This window comes from Canis lupus, chromosome 14 (assembly GCF_003254725.2).
Source record: "Canis lupus dingo isolate Sandy chromosome 14, ASM325472v2, whole genome shotgun sequence".
NCBI lineage: Eukaryota > Metazoa > Chordata > Mammalia > Carnivora > Canidae > Canis > Canis lupus.
The window spans coordinates 7,664,860-7,687,167 of NC_064256.1; the positions used below are offsets into that span (position 1 = coordinate 7,664,860).

At 43.4% G+C, this 22,308-nt stretch overlaps 1 protein-coding gene and 1 long non-coding RNA gene across 23 annotated transcripts; one reads left to right on the forward strand and one right to left on the reverse strand.

The window, feature by feature from the left end:
• Positions 1–1,330: 1,330 nt before the first annotated feature.
• GARIN1B (golgi associated RAB2 interactor 1B) lies at positions 1,331–20,441 on the reverse strand. Of its 22 annotated transcripts, none has more exons than XR_007401921.1 (9): positions 20,274–20,441; positions 15,516–15,908; positions 13,903–14,087; positions 12,365–12,617; positions 8,273–8,394; positions 5,412–5,461; positions 3,239–3,474; positions 2,762–3,041; positions 2,415–2,553 (listed from the first exon to the last, which is right to left on the reverse strand). XR_007401921.1 is itself a non-coding variant. In XM_049093376.1 (8 exons), the coding sequence occupies exons 3-8, from the start codon at positions 14,037–14,039 to the stop codon at positions 1,601–1,603; spliced, it is 750 nt and encodes a 249-aa protein (XP_048949333.1). In that variant the 5' UTR covers positions 14,040–14,087; positions 16,370–16,518; positions 20,274–20,436; the 3' UTR covers positions 1,331–1,600. The 22 variants fall into 22 exon arrangements, 14 of the variants coding, with proteins under 14 accessions (XP_048949333.1, XP_025327358.1, XP_048949330.1 ...); XR_007401920.1 differs by having other exon boundaries at positions 5,412–5,467; XR_007401922.1 differs by having other exon boundaries at positions 5,412–5,455; positions 20,274–20,440.
• On the forward strand, positions 20,430–21,542 carry LOC125752426 (uncharacterized). The gene is made up of 2 exons (XR_007401925.1): positions 20,430–20,671; positions 20,998–21,542. It is a non-coding gene; the product is annotated as an uncharacterized LOC125752426 (long non-coding RNA).
• Positions 21,543–22,308: the final 766 nt, after the last annotated feature.

The following is a 22,308-nucleotide window of genomic DNA, read 5'->3' on the forward strand; positions in this document are numbered from 1 at the left end:
CAGAGCAGGACATCTAAGAAAGCTTTCCAGGGCAGCCTGGGTGGCTTAGCGGTTTAAGCGCCTGCCTTTGGTCCAGGGCGTGATCCTGGAGACCTAGGATCAAGTCCCATGTAGGGCTCCCTGCATGAGCCTGCTTCTCCCTCTGCCTGTGTCTCTGCTTCTCTCTCTCTCTCTCTCTCTCTCTCTCTGTGTGTGTCTATCATGTATAAATAAATAAAAATCTTTTTAAAAATCTTTCAAAAAAATAAAAAATAAAAAAGCTTTCCAATGAGAAGGTTGGTTGAAATGCTCATAGTCTTTTTTTACTGAATGTGAAATATTATACATTGTAAACAAAGAGGCTAGACAGTCCTTTGTGACTCCCTTGATCTGTGAACCGCTGATTTTACATTTACTTTGAGCCTGGAACCTCTGACTTACCTGTTTTGAGACTGTACCTCCTGTCTGTGAAATCCCTGGTTTAATAAGCACTAACAAGTTATGTCAACATTTAAAGGGGGTGTCAATGCGAATTGAGCAAGTGTCAGTAGAACTGAGACAAAAGAGAAAGTTTGACCATAAAAGTCCCCCTACCTCACCCGCCTTGTCTTACACTGCCTCTTGCAGGAACCTTTCTGCTGCCTCAAACCCAATCCTTCATTCGACACACCAGGGTCAGGCTAGCAAGTCCAAGTTAGGGAATGTGCTAAGGAAGAGGGTGCAAAACTTGAAGCAGAAGAGGGGGGAACCTAGATGGCTCAGTCAGTTGGACATTGCCTTCACCTCGGGTCATGATCTCAGGGTCCTAGGATCATATCAGGGTCCTGAGATGGAGCCCCACATCGGGCTTCCTCTCCCTCTGTTCCTCCCCCTGCTTGTGCTCATGCTCTTTCTCTGTCAAATAAATAAAATCTTAAAAAATAAAATAAAATAAGGGACTAATAACTACAAAACTGGCAAAAAAAAAAAAAAAAAAGGAAGCTTCAGGAGAGGCCGTGGGGTGGAATTGGTTTTTAGCCTTCTCATAGTTATCCAGAGTACTTGGCACAGAGAAGAAAACACATCTGTTTTGATATATGGCCTTACTTTCAAGTTTTAAATTAGATAAATAGAAGCTTAGGGAGGCATCTGTCAATGGTCTATTTCTTCTCTTGTCCTCCTCAGCTTCTCCTTCAGGGCTGTTCTGTTTTCTTCTGTCACCACCTCTCCGTGAGATCTCCCCTCTTGTCTTACTTCCTCCCTCTACCTCCTCTTCATTCCGCTTTGTTCTCTCCCACCTGTCCTTCGGTCCTACGTTCATTTCCTTCCTTCTCTCCATCTCTTGGCCATAGCCCTTCTGAGAGCACATCTTCTCATGCTCACCCTGCGGTGGTAACGGAGGCGAGGTGTGATAGGTGGTGGCGTGGACCTGGAGTTACATGCTGGAATAATGCTTCTTACCCGGAGCCATGCTCCCAAATGGTTTTCCAAGGAAAGGCTATGCTGTCAGCGTGAGATGATTCTGGTTTTTCCTTAGTTGTAGCTTTCTCCTCCCCCACATCCAGAGTCCCTCAGAAAGCTGAATGCTGCAGAGTGGTATTGGTGAGGGCTGCATAGATTCTCCCCAGTGCAAAAGGGTGGCTCAAATAGAATTTCCTGTTAGTGTAGGAGAGAAAGGTGTCCCATGAGATATAGCTTGCCTCAAAAGCTCTGGACACATAGACACTTAAGGTAATTTTTTTTATTGTCTACTATTAATAACAGGTATTCTGTAAGAGTTGGTAATTTATTATTATTATTTAACTTGAGAAAACACAAACCACTCCTACTTTATTTAGGGATCTATCTCTGGTCAAACAGAGGCACATATTGGCACTAATGAATGGTTGCCAAATGAATATATGGATGGATGGATGAACCTTTGGAACATGCAAAGATAAGGGCTGGGCTCCAGAGAAGTATCACTTCCACCCAACTCTTTCTGGCCTAGTTCCTTCTCACTCTCTGCAATAGAAGATTGGGGCTCCCCCAAGAGCTCTGGAAAGGAAAAGGGAGAACCAGCATCCCACTCCCTCAAAGGAAGAGCCCAGAGGCACTCTGTGGAGTCAGCGCCCCCCATCCCCCCACCAGGGAGAAAGCAGGTCTAGCCACAACAGTGTTGTCCAGGTCTCTATGGCTTCAGGGCCTCTTGCAAGAACTCCCAGGGGCCTCTAGGGAGCTGCCACATTTAGGATTTCACTCAACTCAGCTGGAGGTAGAGAAGAACAGAGCAGGAGCAAAGAGGATTGAGGTGGCTTTGGTAGGCACCCCTTCACTCCCACCCACAGCCTCCTGGAATCACCCGCAGGACTAGGACCTGAACCCAGGCCTGAGATGGGACTCCAGGGCTGTCCCAGGAAGGCAATCAGATTATTCCCATCACGGTACCTATGTGTGAGGTCAGCTGTGGCCTGGTGGAGGCTGCCAGGGTGCTGAGGAGTGAAAGGGGCTGGGGCCCAGAGGGGTTCTCTCTTTCCCACTCTCCATAAGTGAATGAATCTCTCCAACTGAGGTCACGCGTGCAAGGGATGCTGTCTTCGCTGGGAGTGTCTTTCTCTAGGTCAAAAAGGGAATGCATTTGTTTGTAACTTTAATTCACAGGGCAGTCTCACAGGTCATAGCCAACACTTATGGGGTGCTTATTATGAGCCAGGCACCATTCCAAACAATCACATGCATGAATACTCTTTTAATCCTCACAATGAGCCCGAGAGGTCAGCCTTTTTACTAGTATTCTGAGACACAGGGAGGTTAAGTCACTTACCCATGGTCACATAATGAGGAGTCAGAGCCAGAATTCAAAGCCAGGCAGCTAGGCAATAGAGCCCATGTTTTAACTATTATATCATTTGAACAAGGCAGTGCCAGTAAAAGGAGAGAAACAACATGGCTTGGAGAGGATCACTGAGTGAATTTCCTGAGATTCAGCTAGCCGAACTGGCAATGGCCTTGAACCCGGATGGCCTTAAGCCAGAGCCCATTCTTGGTCCAGTTGGCTTCAGCTACTCAGAGGGTGGCTTGCAGCCCAACAGCTTTGGCATCACCTGGGAACACATTAGAAATGCACAGTCTTGGATCCATCCAGAACTACTGACTCCGAATGTGCATCCCCCACTGATGGGGGAGTTGAATGGTTCAGCTTCCCCTGAATGGGGGAGTTGAATGGTTCAGCTTCCCCTGAATGGGGAAGTTGAATGGTTCAGATTCCCCTGAATCTTTTCCAAATATAGCTCTCTCTTACTTTTCATCCAGAAGTTCCCAGAGGCTGGGGTACAGCTGTCCTTCCAAAGTCAAAGAAGAAAAGGGTGTTCTGGGATGCCTGGGTGGCTCAGTGGTTGAGCGTCTGTCTGCCTTTGGCTCAGGGCGTGATCCCGGGGTCCTGGGATGGAGTCCTGCAGTGGGCTCCCTGCAGGGGGCCTGCTTCTCCCTCTGCCTCTGCCTCTTTATGTTTGTCTCTCATGAATAAATAAATAAAATCTTAAAAAAAAAAAAAAAAAAGGAAAGAAAAGGGAGTTCTTTCGGTTCCAAGGAAAGTGAAGGGTTCTGAGGACATACTGGGATAATTCGTTCAATCAGCCTCAGGACAGTTTGGGACTGGTGGTAGTTTCCATGACACCACATGTCTTGTGACTCTGAAAATCAAGCTGTTCTCCCAAGTCCTAGAAATAAGCTTGACATATTCTCTCTGTCTTCTTCAGCCATAATTTCATGGGATATGTTTTGAGTATGTGTGTGATTGAATGTATGTGTGAAAACATTAAAGAATCATCATTGTATTTAGTGGTCACATGACATGAGAAAGCACTCCTAGGTTTGGAAAAATGTGGGCCAGCTCTACTTACCATTTAGAACAGGGGCTAAATGAACTGGCAGCCTCCAGGCTGAATTTGGCCTGCAGATACGTTTTGTTTGCCCACTAAGTGTCAGCCTAGACTGTGTTTTAGTTTTTATGGGGCAGGGGGGTATGTCACATAAAAATCCAGATTTTTGCCTTTGTTGAAAAATCAGAGTATCTGGCAGCATCAGGCCTGTGTTCCAGCATGGTGACAATTGAAGTCTTCATGGAAACTTCCATTTTCTTGTTGTGACCGTCCCCACCACTTCCTACAGCCTCTTCAGTGCTGCAACCAAGTGTCAGCCCAGCTATTATTTAACTTACAATGGAGATGAAAGAAAGGTCAACCTTTCTTATATGATGTCTAGGCTCTCTACCTGTTTATACCACTTGCGGATGTTTGAGTTGTAATCCGTGGTTTGGATGAAAGTTGGCAGAGCTTCTCCAGGATCTACACATTCCCCTAAATTCCTAAATATAACATGATATTCTCATTGCCTTCTGAACCAATAATTTATCAGTAGTGTGATGCACGGATTTTATTGAATTCCCATTGTGCTCCTAGCCCTGTGTTTGCCACTGCAGATAATTCAGAAGCATGAAAAGAATGAATATTGGTTGAAGACATAAGACTTAAGCCCTTGAAACAATTAGGGAATAATTTAAAAGAAGTTATGACCAAGGAAAGATTCATCTGGAAGGATGGGTAGGATTTAGGGTGGAGCATCAGGGGAAGGGAGCAGATGGGATGAATAAGGCATGGGGAAGAAGAGCTAAGGTTGACCAGAGCAGTTTAGGCCTGCAGAAGAGGAGGCACAGGGCTTCTGGCTTGAGGGTGAGATGGTAAGAGGGTCATGCATGCCGAAATGAGTAGATTTGGGGTAAACTAGAACCTATCAATAAATGGGGAACTGGCTGCTGTGTCCAGAATATGTCATGCTCCCTCACACAGATCCCCTCTGCCTCCTGTGTTTCGGCCAGCCTTGCTGTGCTCCCTCTCTATGACTTGACTCAGATGCCCGGCCTTCCCCAACAGCCTCCTGGGAGTGGGGATGGGCCTCTGTCTTTGTGCTCCTGAGGTATCCCAGGCACGAGTTTTGAATGTTGCCTAGAAAGAGAGGTTTTGTGATTTTAGGATCTACCCATCTGACTCCACCAAATTATAAACTCTTTCAAAGGGTTTAATACAATGTCTTTCTTTCATTGTGACTCCAAAGCCTTCAACCGTGTTGGACACTTACCAAGGGCTCACTGCATGTTTTTGAATGAGTAAATGAAGAATGAACTAGTGGAAGATTATTGGAGCAGGCCGGGCATGCGGCAGTAAGGTGGACTAGGGTAGAATCTGCGGGAGTAGAACTGAGGAAAAATATAAAAAATATTTCAAAGAAAGAAATTGGTAAGATATTCGCTGCCAAATTGACTACGGTGGCCAAAGAGCCTAGAGGAACTCAAACCAAGGCCTGGAAAGACAACAGAGATCCAGGAAAGCTGGGCTGGGGAGCTGGAGGGGGACATATTCCTACACCTGTGGTGCAGAAAGTTCTCCGAGAAATGGGTGCCCTGTGCCCTCTGTTACCTGAGCTGTCCCATTTGGTCTGTGTCTTTTTGCTGCTCCTGGAGCTCCAGCCATTTCAGGATCAAGGAAACGAAGGTCGAAAGGAAAAGAACAGAGCATGAAACTCTCATTTCAAGTCTTGTTTCTAGTTATATTTTTCTCAATGCAAACACTTTAGAGGCAGATATAAATACGAAAAAGGGGGATCCCTGGGTGGCGCAGCGGTTTGGCGCCTGCCTTTGGCTCAGGGCGTGACCCTGGAGACCCAAGATCGAATCCCACATCAGGCTCCCGGTGCATGGAGCCTGCTTCTCCCTCTGCCTATGTCTCTGCTTCTCTCTCTCTCTCTGTGACTATCATAAATAAATAAAAAAAAAACTTTAAAAAAATATGAAAAAGGCCAGCTGTTGCTATACTGGGTGGGTGTGACACATATTAAAGTACCAGAAGAAAAAAATAGGGAAGGGGGAAGGGGGGTGGGGAGAGCAGAGCCCATGCTGCTGTTTTTGGTGAGGAGGAGTGGGTGTGACTCCATCTGTTTGGTCCTTTGTCTCAGCCTTTTATTTTATTTGCTGTAAGTTGCTTGTTGTTGCTAATGTGCAAAAAAAATGGATATAATTGCAACCAGAACCAGACTAGAACCTGCCTGAATGAAGAGAAAAACCATCACTCAGGGCTCCGTTCTGGGAAATTAAAGAGAAGAAACCAAAGTCCATACAAAGCAATTACTGAGATAACAGTGAAGCAGAAATTCACTTCCCCCGATTTCTCACAGCCCTCTGATCCATTTGGGACATGACAGCCCAGACTCAGTGGCCCTAGATTGCTGGCTGGTCTCTCCATTCTCCATGCCTATACTCCCTTTCTCTTCAAATCAACTGCAACAGAGGGGGCGGGGTGAGGTGGGGTGGGAGGGGCGTGGGGGGTGGCACGGGACCTTTCCAAAAAGTAGATTGGATCGTGTCACTTCTCAGTTTTATTTTATTTTATTTTATTTTAATTTTTATTTATTTATGATAGTCACAGAGAGAGAGAGGAGAGAGAGGCAGAGACATAGGCAGATGGAGAAGCAGGCTCCATGCACCGGAAGCCCGACGTGGGATTCGATCCCGGGTCTCCAGGATCGTGCCCTGGGCCAAAGACAGGCGCCAAACCACTGCGCCACCCAGGGATCCCACTTCTCAGTTTTAAATGAGGCTAAGGCTCCTGCGACACTAAAGTCTGAATTCATTCCCATGGCTCCCTGGACCCTGGCACAGCCCTCCGCCACTGCCCACTTCAACTTCCGTCCATTTGTCCATCACCATCACTTCCCCATTGGCCTTCCCTCCCTCTTTCTAAAGTCACCAAATCTCTTCCTCAGGATGAGGTCTCATCTGGTCCCTCAACCTGTACAGCCTTCTCTACCCTTCATCTATTTAGTGGCTATTTTCCCTTCTGGTCTTAGCCTCCTCTGACCTTCCAGAAATATTATAAACTGTCTGTGCCAGATATTGCCAATGGGTCCCCAGCATCCCTTCTTCCCTCTTTCCTTGGGAACAGAGGTCTAATTTTGTGTTGGGCCCATGGCTATGCACAATGATGAGTGTATTTCCCACCTCCCTTGTAGCTGGGTGTGGCCATGTGACTGAATTTTGGCCATTAATATAAACAGAAGTTATCCTTCAAACAGTAATAATAATTTTTTAAAAAATCCATGATTTAACATTTGAGACAGTCAAGAAGTTGCTTCACTATATCTTGCTCTATTAGAGTCCAGGGGTCTCCAGCTCCGCAATGTGACATCTTACCTAGAAATTTCTTAACTACAGATCTCTGTAGGTAAGGTTCTGATATACAGAGTGACAATCTCCAGTATAAATTCTCAGGCAGTGGGCAACTGAGTTTTTCTTGTGTTAATACTTTTCTACTTCCAGCCCACGTTTGAGTTAATAAGACAAGTTAATACTTATTGAGGCTTTCCTTATGTCTGTCTCTAAATCTGCTGAGAAGCATGCCAAGTAGTGATATGTATGAGTTCATTTACTCTTACAATATCTGGGTAGGTTGGCATTACCATAATTTCCATTTTGCCCATCTGAAAATGTAGGACTAGAAAAGTGAAGCAATGTGCCTGAGGGCTCATACAGCAGTGAACAGGACTGTGTGAGCTCTTAACCACTCTAAGAGACGACCCCCTCCAACTCTACTTTTTGTCTTTCCTTTCTTTCTCTCTCTCTTTCTTTCTTTTCTTTCTTTCTTTCTTTCTTTCTTTCTTTCTTTCTTTCTTTCTTTCTTTCTTTCTTTTTTGTTTTGTCTTTGCGTTTCTGGTCCCTGTTGTGTTCTCAATGCCTGTCTTATACTGTCTGACTTAAGACTCAACCCTAAGTCACCTACACATCTAGGGACATTTCCTCAGGCATGGAGAAAATGGGACTGTACAATGGAGCTTTCCAGAACAGGTTATACATTTAGAAAGCAACCACAGAAGCTCCGTAAAGTCCAAGCAGAGGCCAGGCGAGTAGGTAAATGAACTCAATCAGTAGACAATATTTTAGTTGTTTCTCTGTAAGGACTAGGAACTGGACTAGAAATTAGGTTTTACTTTCCCACCTGTGCTACTAATTTATTCTTATTATTGAAGAGTTACTTTTTATTTTTTATTACATTCCTCCTCTGGAGTCAAGCCTACATGCTTGCTGTGTGGAGGAGAATAAGGCAAAGAGAATGAGGGAAAAGGTTACTCTGAATCAAAGAAAAAAAAACCTGGATACTGAGTGTCAGCATTTCATGCTCCTCCCTCTGCTCCTTTTCCAAGTGACTAGGTTTCTGGATTGTATGGCCCAGACCATCTGGGCTGCAGAAGGGATGGCAGGCTGGCCTGATTTAAGGCATGTATATACCTGAACTCATCGTGCTGGTGCAAGTCGGCAAAAATCTGAGAGAGTGCCTCACTCTCCCCCTTGGCCATCAGCTGCATGAGGCTCTCACTGGGCTGGGAGGCTTGGGGTTTCTTCTGTACTAACTAGATGGAGAGAAAAAGCAAAGCCAGGTGGTTAAGGACTGAGGGTCTCTGCATTTTCCTAATCATGGTCCCGACCTGAAAGTGCTGGAACTTGAACTATTCCTCTGGGCTGCCATGTCAGCTGCTCAGAGAGGCCATTCTGGGGCCATTTCATTTTGTTTATATCTTCTGTATTGTTAAAAATATCCTTTGGTGCCTCAAGGTGTCATTGAAAACTTTAGACATAATTTAGTAGATAATCTATTCTTATTAACATACCTTCATACTTTCCTGAGTAGTCTATTCATAAAACTTTAATAAGGTTTTTGCTACTTGGTTTTATATTTAAATGTAAGGGGATCAAATATCTATTGTAGGAACTTAATGGATGCTTAAAAAATCAATTTCTCTAAGAAAAATCCTACATTGAGCTGCTTTTTACACCTGGGTAAAATTGTTTTCTTTCCTGTTGCCTGTGATACCACCATAGGTACTCCAGCTGCTAATTCATTCATTTGATCATTCATTCAATATTTATTGAATGTCAACTATGTGCCAGGCACTAGGGATGTAGCAGCTAAGAAGACAGGGAAAACCCACTGCCTTTATGGAGTTTACATTGCAGCTCAAATTGGTCTTAGGGCTTGGGGCAAAAGTGCCCAGGTGGTTGGTATTGGTAATATTTAAATATTGGTAAATTCTACCAAATATTTAAAGAAATGGTAATACCAATTCTTCAAAAATTCAGAAAACAGAGGAGAGAACACTTCCCAAATCAGTCAATGAGGCTAATACTACTCCGAGACCAAAGCAAGGGTATCACAAAGATTTCTCAGGAAAACTACAGAGTAATATCACTGATGAACATAGAAGCAAAAAATCCTTAACAAAATGCTAACACACTGAATCCAGCAACATATAGAAAGAATTATATATACCATGACCAGGTGGAATTTTTACTGCAGAAACACAAGGTTGTTTTAACATCTAAAACTCAATTAATGCAAGACACTATATTAATAAAGGACAAACCACATGATCATCTAAATAGGTGCAGAAAAAATATTTGACATAATCCAATACCCAGTCATGATAAAAACTCTGAATAAAAAAAGAATAGAAGGCAACGTCCTCAACCTGATAAAGGACATCTACAAAAATCTCTTGGTTGCATCATATATATATTTTTTAATTTATGATAGTCATACAGAGAGAGAGAGAGGCAGAGACACAGGCAGAGGGAGAAGCAGGCTCCATGCATCGGGAGCCCAACGTGGGATTCGATCCCGGATCTCCAGGATCGCGCCCTGGGCCAAAGGCAGGCGCTAAACCGCTGCGCCACCCAGGGATCCCGGTTACATCATATTTAATGAAAGACTGAATGTATTTTTCCTAAGATTGGAAACAAGGTAAGGATATCTGCTTTTGCCACTTCTAATAAATATTGTATGGTGCTAAAGGTTCTGGTTAAGGCAATAGACAATAAACAAACAAAGAGATCCTGACTGGAAATGAAGTAAAATTGTCTTTATTTGCAGATGATATTTACATACGTATGTATGTAGAAAATCCCAAGGAATTTGCAAGAACTACTGTATCTAATGAACAGGGTTAATATACAAAAATCAATTGTGTATCTATATACCATCAATGAGTGACGCAAACATGAAGTTAAGAAAACATAATTCAGTTCACAATAGTATTGACAATAATAAAATACTTAGGAACAAGCTTAATAAAAGAAATTCAGAACATGTTTACTGAAATGTACAAAAATATTATTAAGAGAAATGAAAGATCAAAATAGATGGAAAGATAATCTCATTTTCATGTACTGGAAGACTCAATACTGTTAGGATGGCAATTCTCTCCAAATTAATGTGTGAATTCAACATATTCTTGTCAAAATTCCAGCAGGCTATTTTGTAGAAATTGACAAGTTAATTCTGAAATTGGTATGGAAATGCAAAGGATCTAGAATAGTCAAAATAATTTGAAAAAGGATCAAACTGGAAAATGCACATCACCCAATTTCAAAACATAGTATAAGACTATACTAATCAAGACAATGTGATATTGGCACAAGAATAAGCAACAGATCAATGGAACTCTCGATTGAGAATCCAGAGATAAATCCTTAATTTATGGTCAATTTATTTTTGACAAAGATGCCAGGACAATTCATTGGAGAAAGAATAGTCTTTTCAACAAATGGAAAATCCTTTATTATATATAGGACAATTGTATATCCACATGTTAAAAAAAAAAGTACTTAAACTCTTACTTCCCATCATATACAAGTAGTAACTCAAAATAGATTATAGACCTAAATGTAAGAGCTAAATCTATAAAACTTCTATAAGAAAACATAGGATAAAATCTTTGTGACTTCCAGTTGAACAAAAGTCTTAGCTACAACCCCAAAAGCCTGATCCAAAAAAGAAAAGAATCGATAAAGTGAACTTCATCAAACTTAAAAACTTGCTACCCAAAAACACCATTAAGAAAACGAAAAGGAAACTTACAGACTGGTAGAAAATATTTGCAAAACATATATCTGATAAAGGATGTGTATCTAGAATATACAAAGAACTTTCACAATTCAATAAAAAGATAAAACTCAATTTATTTTTTTTTGAAACTCAATTTAAAAGTAGGCAAAAGAGTTGAATAGATATTTCACCAAAGAAGATATATAAGTGACTAGTAAGCCCATGAAAACTTTCTCAACATCATTAGATATTCAGGAAACCCAAATTAAATCCACTATGCATCCATTAGAATGGCTTTACTAAAAACCATAAATAATACCAGTGTTGGTAAGGATATGGAGAAAGTGAAACCCTCATGTACTGCTGATAGGAATGTAAAATGGTGTAGCCACTTTGGAAAATGCTTTGTCAGTTTCTTTAAAAGTTAAATCTAGGAGTGCCTGGGTGGCTCACGGTGAAGCACCTGCCTTCAGCTCAGGTCATGATCCCAGAGTCTTGGGATTGAGTCCCGTGTCAGGCTCCCTGCTAAGCAGGGAGTCTGCTTCTCCCTCTCTCTCTCTGCTCTTCCCCCCTGCCCATGCTCCCTTTCTCCCTCTCCCTCTCTCAAAATAAATAAAATCTTTAAAAGTTAAATCTAAACTTACTCTATGACCCAGCTATTGCATTCCTTGGAGTCTACCCAAGACAAATGAAACATATGTCTGCACAAAAACTTGTACACAAATGTTCATACCAGCATTATTCATAATAGTCAAAAACTGGAAACCATCCAAATGTTCACCAATGGACAAACAAAATGTGGTATATCTATACAATGGAATGCTATTCAGTAATTTTCAAAAAAGATTTTATTTATTTATTCATGAGAGACACAGCAAGAGAGAGAGGCAGAGAGAGAAGCAGGCTCCCTGCAGGCAGCCTGGTATGAGACTTGATCCCAGGACGCCGGGCTCATGCCCTGAGCCAAAGGCAGATGCTCAACCACTGAGCCACCCAGGCACCCCTGCCACTCAGCAATATGGAGAGTTTGTGATTCTGCCACGGAGTTGACCTCATGCTACAATATGGGTGAGCCTGAAAAACATTATGCTAACTGAAAGAAGCCAGGCACAGAAGGCTATATATTATAGGATTTAATTTATATGAAATGTCTAAGAAATATGAATTTATAGAGACTGAACATATATCAATGGCTGCCTAGGGCAGAGAAATAGGAACAATTGAATGACTGCAAATGGGCACAGGGGAATTTGTAGGGTGACGGAAGTGTTCTAAAACTGGTTTGTGGTGATGGTTGCACAATTCTCCGTGGTTACTGAAAAAGTTGAACTGTGCTCTTCAAAGGGTTGGGTTTTATGGTTGTAAATTATACCTCAATAAAGCTGATTAGCAAAGGCCTACGGCAGGGATCACCTTCCCAGGTTGCTCGCATACCAGATCACCTGAACTCCATAGTTCAGCTCTGGACTTTGCTGGAGGTGGCAATGGTGCCCACTTACGTTAGAGTCTCCCGAGGGGCTGCAGCTGTTCTTGGGTACCAGACAGTGAGTGACAAGAATCCTAGGGTCTTTGGTGGTGATAGACAGGCCCTTATGCAGAATTTGAACCAGTCGGATCCAGAAGTGGAAGACAGTCTCAGGATGGTCAGGGTGGAGCCTGAGATAGTAGATCTTCTCAGTGACTGTCCTCAACCGCAGGATGCGCTGAAGCTGGTCGTAGACCTGGAGCTCCACAAACTTCAATGGGAGAATCCTGGAGCCACAAGGGAGGACACAAGGTGGCAACCCTATCGCTTCTGATTTAACCCTGTCTTTGTTAAAATGAGAAAGGTCTTCCACAGGGCTGAGGCTTTTGGAGTAGGAGAGAGAATGCTTAGCACAGTGATACTCAAACTTTGGGGAGACCAGATTCACCTGGGGGCACCTGGGTGGGTCAGTCAGTTAAGCATCTGCCTTCAGCTCAGGTCATCATCTCAGGGTCCTGGGCTCGAGCCCAACATTGGCCTCCCTTCTCAGTGGGGAGTCTGCTTCTCCCTCTCCCTCTACTCCCTGCTCTCTCTCTCTCACTCTATATTAAATAAATAAAAACCTTTTTAAAAACCCTATTAAAATAAATACATAAATAAAGTGCAGACACCTGAAGGTATCCCCTACAACTCAGATTCAGTAGGTCTGGGGGCTTGCCCTGACATCTGCCATGATTCTCATGTTGGTGCTCCCTGGGATCCTGTTTGAGAGAGGTAGCCCTGGAGTAAGGTGCCTGGGGTCAGTTTTCTTCTTGATAGCATAAAGGGAACTGCCCTTCCCAGCCACAGAGTGGCATTGTCCAGCCTGTCCATTTGTTGACCCTAATGCTTTAACTACTCTTCGAAAAGAGTCTAAAGTTCAAGGATTTGAGCTGTACTTCCTATAGGAACACCCAGAACATAAAGGCAAGGTTTATCACCCAGCCAACATGGAGAAATGAAGGGTTTCCCTGTATTTCTGGGACTCTCTAGAGATTCTTGAGATATCCTACAGATTACTTGGAGAAGCTCAAATATCCAAAAGAACTGTTTCATCCCAGAGAGGTCTGATGTCATTGTATGTCACAGTTCTGAGATGCAGTTCCACTCATTCTACCAGTAGGAAAACTGAGATGAGGCAAATAACTTGAGACTAAAAACTTTTTGGAGTCATTGGGATACCAGAGACTAGAACCTATGTCTCCCACCAGTGCTCCATTTGCCAGACCTCATTGCTTCCTTGCCCCTCAGCCCAAGTCGGAGAGATGTTCTATGTTCAATGGGGTGAGTGCAGCAAGAAGGGGCATGTTGACTAGCTTCTCACTGTGGACCATAACTCTTCCCTTGGCCCTTCCCCACCCTGGCCTTGATGCTTCTGGTGCACCTTGTCTTGGGCTACTGTTGTCTAAAAAAATAATGTCACTGCCAGTGACTTCTCTGCTTCTTACTACTTGGAGTTTAGTCACAAAGCAGCCTCTGCTTTGGGTCCACCCTTCATGCTACTCGTCCTCTGTTCCCATCTGCAATACTTACCTCTTCAGCTTGATGTTTGGGGCTGTAGATGGTCTGTTCCATGTCTGGCTCTGTCCCTGGTGCCATTTCACACTAGCCATGAGGAGGATATTGGGAAGGGGCAGGCAGGGCACAGAGGAGGTTACCCCAAGGGCCATGGTGTTGGAGGCTTTGTAGATGTCTATCCAGCTCCTGCCCTTTCTGACCTGCAAAGCAGCCCCACGGACACAGCCTGAGCATTTGGCAGAAGCAGCAGTGTATTCTAGCAGAGGGTTTCTCAACCTCAGGCCTATTCACCTTTGGGGCTGGGTAATTCTTTGTTTGGGGGAGGGAGCTCTCGCATGCATTGCCCGATTGTTAGCAGCAGCCTCGGTCTCTACCCACAAGACACTAGTAGCAATCCCTTCCCCCGCGGAGTTGTGACCATCAAAAATATCTCCATTTGAAAATAAGTAAATATATATAATCTCCATTTGGGATTGCCAAATGCCCCCTGGCGGCGGTGGGCAAAATCAACGCTTGTTGAGAAGCACTGTTGAAACCTGTATTGGTTAAATACCTGTAAAGTATTTATACTACCTCCTCTTAACAACTGCTCTCAGGAACCATAACCCAGGAGTTCCCTGACCTGTGTCACATTCCTGTGGCTCCTCCTCACACTGTTTCCTGGCTTTTCTTTGAAAAACTTGTCCTAAGGTCATTCTTTGAGGGGCCCAATTATCTCCTGCACTTTCGCTGCACTGTAAGATCCCTTGCAACTCCCAAGGTCTGTTTATTTGGGGTTCCCCCGCCCCCAGCCCCAGGAAAGGAAGTGCAGGCAAGGAAACAAAGATACGCTAAGGGGCCCAGGGTGGCACAGGTGGTTAAGTGGCTGACTCTTGATATGTCGGCTCAGGTCGTGATCTCAGGGTCCTAGAATTGAGCACGGGGATGGGGATGGGCTCATGCTCAGCAGGGAGTCTGCTTGACATTCTGTCTCTGTCTCTCTCTCTGCCCCTCCCTCTGTGCTGCCCCTGTGTGCAAGCATGCTCTCTCTCTCTCTAATAAATAAATAAATATTTTTTATTAAAAAAACTTTTTTTATTGCATCATTAAAAAATGCAAGAAGTGCCCATTGTACTTAGGCCTTTGCTTCCCATGTTTGCCTGTAACAACCAGGCCCAACTCCTTTTATAATAGAAGGAACTGGGATTTGGGGCACTCAGGTCACTTGCACAATGACACCTCCTGATAAGAAAGCAGAGACTCTGAGCCTGGGGCCCTTTTGGTACCCAGCTCCTCTTTTACCAATCAGCATTTCTGTTACAAGCCCTCAAAGGGCAACCCATTTCACTGCCTCTTTGTTCATCTCTTTGGGCTGACAGCCTGGAGGAGGAAACAAATTGAGGGATTCAGAGACCAAATCTACTGAGAGCAGAAAACCCCTGACCTCTGTCCCCACGATGACAAATGCCTGCAGAAGAAGCCCTGTCTGAGGCTCTGCAAAGTCAGGGTCAGATGCATTTCAGGCCCACTGACTCTTCCTTGCCTCAGTTCTCACTCCACTCCAGTCCCAGGGGCAGATGCTCCCAGTCACATCTTGGGAACAGGGTTAGGAGAATCAAGGAATGCCATTCTGAGCCACCCAAGTGTACCTGGACAAAGTTGCTTTCAAATACCACTGAGTCAGGAAATAGGTTGAATTCTGGAGAATGAAGCATCTGGCAGAGCAGTCCCTCCTCTACACCCAGGCCCACTCCAGGGTTTGGCTCCCCATCCACAGGCAAGAGGCCCCTGACTTCTTCCCAGGCATTTAGGGGAGGGAAGGTTGGAAAAGATCTTGTGACTTTTACTGTCTTCTTTGATTTCCACCTAGTCTTTCTCTGTGGAACCGATGACAACATTTCTGCACATGCTCAGGGGCCTGCTGCAAGTTTGTCCTGGTATCTCTCTCTTCCCTCGTGGCCTTGGGCAGCTGGCCAAGGCCTGGGACCGCCAATCAGCTCACAATGATGAATGGATGACATCATGAAAAAACCAGGGCAGGCCTGCAGGAAAGGGAAATGCAGAGGAGCCTCCCTTTTCCTCCAGAGTGCTTTTAGGGCTTGTTTATGCCCTGATGGTCCCCAGCCCCTGTCAGAACGCCGGGACACGGTGCCCCCAGAGCTTGCTGAGAAAGTGGTGAGCCAGGCAGAAAACAAGGAAGGAAGGTTTCTGGGAGGCGATCTTCCTCCCTGCCTTTCAACCTTCCCTTACTTTTAGTGCAACCTACCTCAAACAGTTTGAAGGGCTGTTCTCTATTTAAAACCCAGCCCTACTGAGCCTTGCATGATATGGGAACACGCGTGACCTGGTTTATCTGCAGGACACTTTTCTGTTTTGGAAGGAATTGCTGGGCCCTGCTCCGTGCTCTGCTCTGTGCTCTGCTACGCCTGGGTGGTTACTCCTGCAGGCCTATTTCCCTTAGCAGGTCAAACTGAAGGAGGAGTACAAGTAATTAGTTTCTTACCCAGAGGCTGGCTTTTGAGGGTGCCAGCTGAGAGGAATAGAACTGGGATGGGCAGTTCTGCTACATCAACAAGATATTCCCCCTCTCAGAGAGTGACAGCATTCCTCATTCTGGAGTCAGAAGAAGCAAGAGCCCAAATCCTGCTGTGGCTAGGTCAGGGGCAAAGAACAAAGCAGGCTGACCACCGCTCAAGTCCCCTTTGGGGGGAAATTGTATTCTAATTTGAACAAAATTCTGGAATTTACCAAATGATGTAAATCAAAATCAAATGTGATCTCTTTGGAAAAGTGAGTTGACAACTCATATATGCAACGTAGAAGCATGAAGATATATTTTTGTATTTCATTATCAAGTCAGAGAGGCAGCTGAAAGGTCACAAGATTCTCCTGATCCGATTCCATCTGTCCCTCACCTGGTCACTTCTAGTTTGCCCCTGGTCAAGTACCTGAAACTGCTTCCTGGTTGGCAAAGCAACTTCTGCATTCCTGTTCCTCATTTTTTTCTGTTTATCATGTGGGACAAATGTCTTCCATGGAATACTCTCTAAGGATAGGGTCAAGAGACCACATTCTGAGATTTACATTTCTCTAGAAACAACACACAGTACAAACAAGATGGCAGTTAACACGCTGGTATAAGTTAAGCTTGTCTACCACAGTCAAACTTATTGGTCTGGGAATATGGTTTGGATGTATTTGGCCACTGAGACATCCAAAGGTCCCCTTTAGTGGGGAAGATGACTTTTTCTGTTTTTTGTACTCTCCTGTTCAGCCCAATTGTGTGGTATGTGAAAGAGGCTTTAGTTCCTGGTCTAGAAACTAATTGTGAGGAAGTGAGCTTTCAGCTCTAAACAAAATGCCAAGCAATAATCAAATGTCTTCAAGATGTCTACCCTTCCTACTTGCCCCCAATCAAACCTCAAAAACTAGCACACTTAATGTTTTTTAAAACCACTTGATGGATGCTTGCCTTTCTCAATATCTATTCTCTCCATTTCTTTATTAATGGAATGCCTGATTTTTAGTTGGGCACAAGTTTCTGGAATCAAAATTACATTTCCTGGCCTCCCTTACAGCTAGATAAGGCCATGTGACAGAGATGTAAGCCCAACGTGCAAAGTGCTGAGGAAACATTGTGGGAAGGGGCATACTTTTTTCACTCCTTATTTTTTTCCTTCTGACTGGAATAGAGACTTGACAGTTGGAGCCTGAGCAGTCCCATTGGGCCATGAAGTGGCATTCTACGGGTGGTAGCATAGCAAGATAAAAGGGCTCCAGCTCCTTGATGATCATAAAACTGTCATACTAGTCCTACCTGGACTGTGTACATCCAGACTTCCTCTATGTATGAAAGAAATAAATTTGAGTTTTCTGTTATACTGAGTCAGACTTAAAACTTGCTGATACAACTATATAAAACTCCTGTCTATTCTTCCAGACTGATTTTACAGAATATAATGAGGCTATTTACCAATAATTCTAAGCAATGAAGAAAATAAGATTAATTTATAGGTAGTTGGGACCTTAAGACTGACAAATTTGTGACTTCTGGGGAGGAAAGTTGTGTAAATATATGTCCCCATAATATGAGAAACTCGTTGCAACTTTTATCATTCTGTGCATGCAGAGATGTTGATGCTGCCACAATTATTGCTTGGGCACATTTGGCGATCACTCTGGTGACGGTCTGTGGTTTGAGGCTAAAATCACTCAGTATAGTGTAAAATATCATTTCAAAGCTTGCTCAGGAATGACCAAGTATATGATTGTCAGTTGGGGCTGGACCTGGGTTCTGTGGAGCTTAAAGTTTATACAACTTTGGAGATACTTAAAAATACTGGAGGGATGGGGCAATAGGAAGTTATTATTTGATGGGTACAGTTTTAGTTCGGGAAGATGACAAAGTTCTGAAGATGGTTGTTGGTGATGGTTGCACAGCAATGTGAGTGTACATTATTCCACTAAACTGTACACTTAAAATGGTAAATTTTATGTATATTTTACTACAGTAAAAGATTTCTAAAACATAAAAAATAAAATAAAAAATCCCCACAAAAGTATGATACAAAATTGTTAGAAGCCTTCATCGGGGCTTGGAAGTTTCCATGTGAACAAAGGGCCCTAAAGTATAAGCTTTATTATCTTCATGGTAAATCTGTCCCATTTAAATCTGTGTCACTATTTAAAAAAAAAAACTATTGCATAAGCAGTACATGTGCTTGTAGAACATCAGAAAATAGAGACAAGTTTAAAAAACAAGCAGCATATTCTTACCTCCAACATCACTGCAACAACCATGGGTATGGGTGTGTGTGTGTGTGTGTGTGTGTGTGTGTGTTTGTGAGAGAGAGAAAGAGCGAGAGATACTACTCTAAAAATTGTTTATAACTTTTTTATAACATAAATGATTTAGTCAACACTTTCTACCTTTGTACTTTGGTATACTTTTATCTCATCTCATCTAATTTCTGAGGCATATAAAAATTTCTTAAATTAACTCCAATTATTCTTAAAACTGATTTATCCAAATCAGTATTCAATCTAGGACTTCACATTCCCCTTAAGTTTATTTTAATCTAATACAGTCCCGTTTTTAGGACACGTACTAGTGGAACAATTGAAGTAGTTGTCCTACAGAATATCTCACCTTCTGGATTTGTCTGGTTACTTCCTTGTGTTATTTAGTTCACTTGCTTAGCTATTATTTTTCTTTTGAAATAGAATTTATATCTAAAGGGCTGATGGTTTCAGGTAATTTTTTTTTATTAAAATAGTCACTATTTCTTAGTAAAGAGCTACTATGGGATCTATGTAAGATATTACTCTTCTCTCCCAAAGAATGTCCATAGGAAGATATGTTGAAAGAATATATATGTATCAGGAGAAAAAAATGATTCCAGGAAATAGAATAAAGTCCTTGACAAGAATCTTCTCTGCACTCAAGGGACCTTCGAGTTCCCATGAAACAAGCAAGCAAACAAACATAATCAGACACCAAAATAAAATGAAAAGGAGACCTGATGACGTAAGGGGAGGGGGGAAGAAGAAAAACCCACTCAATATCTGACAGTCACATTAGAAACCACAAGGAATGGAGGTAACATGGTAGCAAATGGAGTCAATGACATGGTTAGCAGGTCAGAGACTATCACATGGAACTCAATGATAAAGAAGAGCAAGAGATGAGGAGACTTGAAAGAAAATGACATGGGAGACATTTATATTGACCCAACATACAGCTAGAGTCCCTAATCAAGAGGGAACAAATGGAATTGAAAAAGTCATCAAACACATGAAAGAAAAAGCCATTTCTGAAACAAAAGACCCAATTTGGCAAACAATGGGATTTACTTTATTCCAGGTAAACTAAGTAAAGAAACCATTGAGACAAGAATAGCTCTTGTCAAGTTCCTTAATCTTAGGCCTAACAAAAGCATCCTACTACAAATGTCTGGATAGAAGAAGCAGAGAATCTGCCAAGGGGAATAAAATGAGACTAGTTTCAGACTTCAGCAACTTTAGATGCTATGAGACAATGGAACAATGTAAAAGAATGTTGGAGAAAAAGGATGTGACCTATAATTCCATAGATGGGATTTACATCGAATGACATTCATTCAACTGTAAAGGAAGCAAAAATAATCTTCAAATACTAAGCATGCTGGAATAAATAAATTTATAGGCTGGTTCTTTGAAAAAAAAATTAGACCACTGGCTAACAGTTTAATTTTTTATAAAAGGAAGACACAGAATATACAATTTGAAATAAGAAATCACAAATAAGTACAAATAACTACAGGTTCCTGGATAAAGGAGATGTGCAACCTACAATATACTTTAGTCTAGGTATGTTCAAAAGACTTCAAAATATAGTGACTTAAAATAGAATGTTGGTTCTCCCTTACACAGTAGTCCAAAGATAGGCTGTCCTGAGCTGGTGGAGTACCTCTGCCATTGTCAATATGTCACTGTCTCTGTGTTTCAAAGTGGCTGCTTCAGCTCCTGCCATCATATTTGCATACTGGCCAGAGAGAAGGGGAAGGGGGAAGGGGAGGGCACACTCATTCCTTTTAAGAGCATGACCTAGAAATGGCATAATCACTTTTGCTCACATCTCATTGGTCGGAATTCAGTCATTCGGCCACACCCAGGCACAAGGGAAGCTGGAAAGTGTAGCTTTTAGCTGGATGCCCATGAGCCCACCTAGAATTGGGGTGTTATTATTTAAGGGTGAAGAATATCAGTGTAAAATCAGCAGCCTCTGCAAAGAAGCCATACAGAATTATTTCCTCTGACATCCATAGTAAATACACAATAATTTTTTAAATGGCAAAAGTTTAACTTGTGGCAACCTAACAAGAGGTTAAGTGGTGGCCAAAGAATAGAACAGAAAATCTGGGTATGGCCTGATAACAGAGCAAGAAAGCTAGTTAATATAATTGTGGTGTGTGTTCTCACAAATCACCCACATCCACTCCTACCCCCCTAAATTGGTGAGAGGCAGTCTGAGGGAGTGAGTAATCAGCTCAGGGAAAACAAGAGACAAATATTCAAGAGGAGGAGGCCCTGTTGATCACAGCACTGTCTCAGCAGAAGCAGAAAAGCTCAGCTCTGCCCTCTGTTTTTCAGATCTTCTGGCTGAATCGGCGCAGATCACCCCATGAGAACAGGGTATACCCCCCACTTAGAGAAGAGGATGTTTTAAACACCGCGGGGAGAGAGCATAGCCAGGTCCTCCTCACTGGACAGATCTTCTGGAGGAGGTTGGAGATGAGAAGTGAGTTGGGGTGAAGATCGACTAGGCAGGGTTGCTGTGGGCCTGGAGCAGGGCCAGGAGAGAGCCTGAGGAGAGGGTGACGCATGGCTGGGACGGTCCTGGCGCCCAAGTGATGCTGTCGGGAGCTTGCTTCCCTGAGAGCTAAGAAGTGGAACCAGCAGCGCAAAGCAGCTTCGAGGAGCAGCCACAGTGTGAGGTGGGGGGAAAAAAGTGGAGAGAGCGAAGTAGGCTAAATGTTGCTGTTAAACTATCATCAAAGTCAAGAGGGCAATGTAGACGACAAGGTCAGCGCTCCAATATAGTGCTTCTCAGCCTTGTCAGACCCAAGTGCCTTTTCCATGACAAACTCTAACACCCCCTTTACCATTCTGAAATAAAATTCAGTGATTATAACCTACCTATATATATTATTTTTAAAAGTCAATATGCTAGCCTACCTGTAATATAAAAGAAAAAAAGCTATGATAAAATCATATATGTTCCAATATGTAAATGCTGGTGCAGGACTCTATTCGAGGTGGAAATGAAATATGATCAGAAACTTGTACCCAATGGATCCCTGGGTGGCCCAGGGGTTTGGTGCCTGTCTTTGGCTCAGGGCGGGATCCTGGAGACCCGGGATCGAGTCCGCGTCGGGCTTCCTGCATGGAGCCTGTCTCTCCCTCTGCCTGTGTCTCTGCCTCTCTCTCTCTCTCTATGTCTATCATAAATAAATAAAATATTAAAAAAAAAATTAAATTGTACCCAGAACGCAGTAGTCACACACACACACAAAAAAAAACCCCACAAAAAACAAAAACAAACCACAACACCGACCGGTAGAGGTATATTGAATCGGCTACTCAATAAAACTACACTATAAATTGACAAGTGGGGTCCCAAGCAGTCAATGCGGATGGCAGGATGTTCCCGTGAGGCCGGCCTGCTCAGCCTCCTGAGCCAACCGGCGGGGTCCCAGCGGCCGTGGCGCGCCACCTGGTGGCAGTCATCCGCTCAGCTTCCATAGTCCTGTGAAGGAATGCGCGTTCTCGGGCTGCCTGGGCGTCTGGGTTTAGCAGCCAGGCTGGGCTGAGCCTGCAACCAAAGGTCCCTGATAACCCTGACGGCAATGGGCACGATGGGGACTGACGCCTGCGAGAAGAGGCCCAAAGGCCATTGTCCTT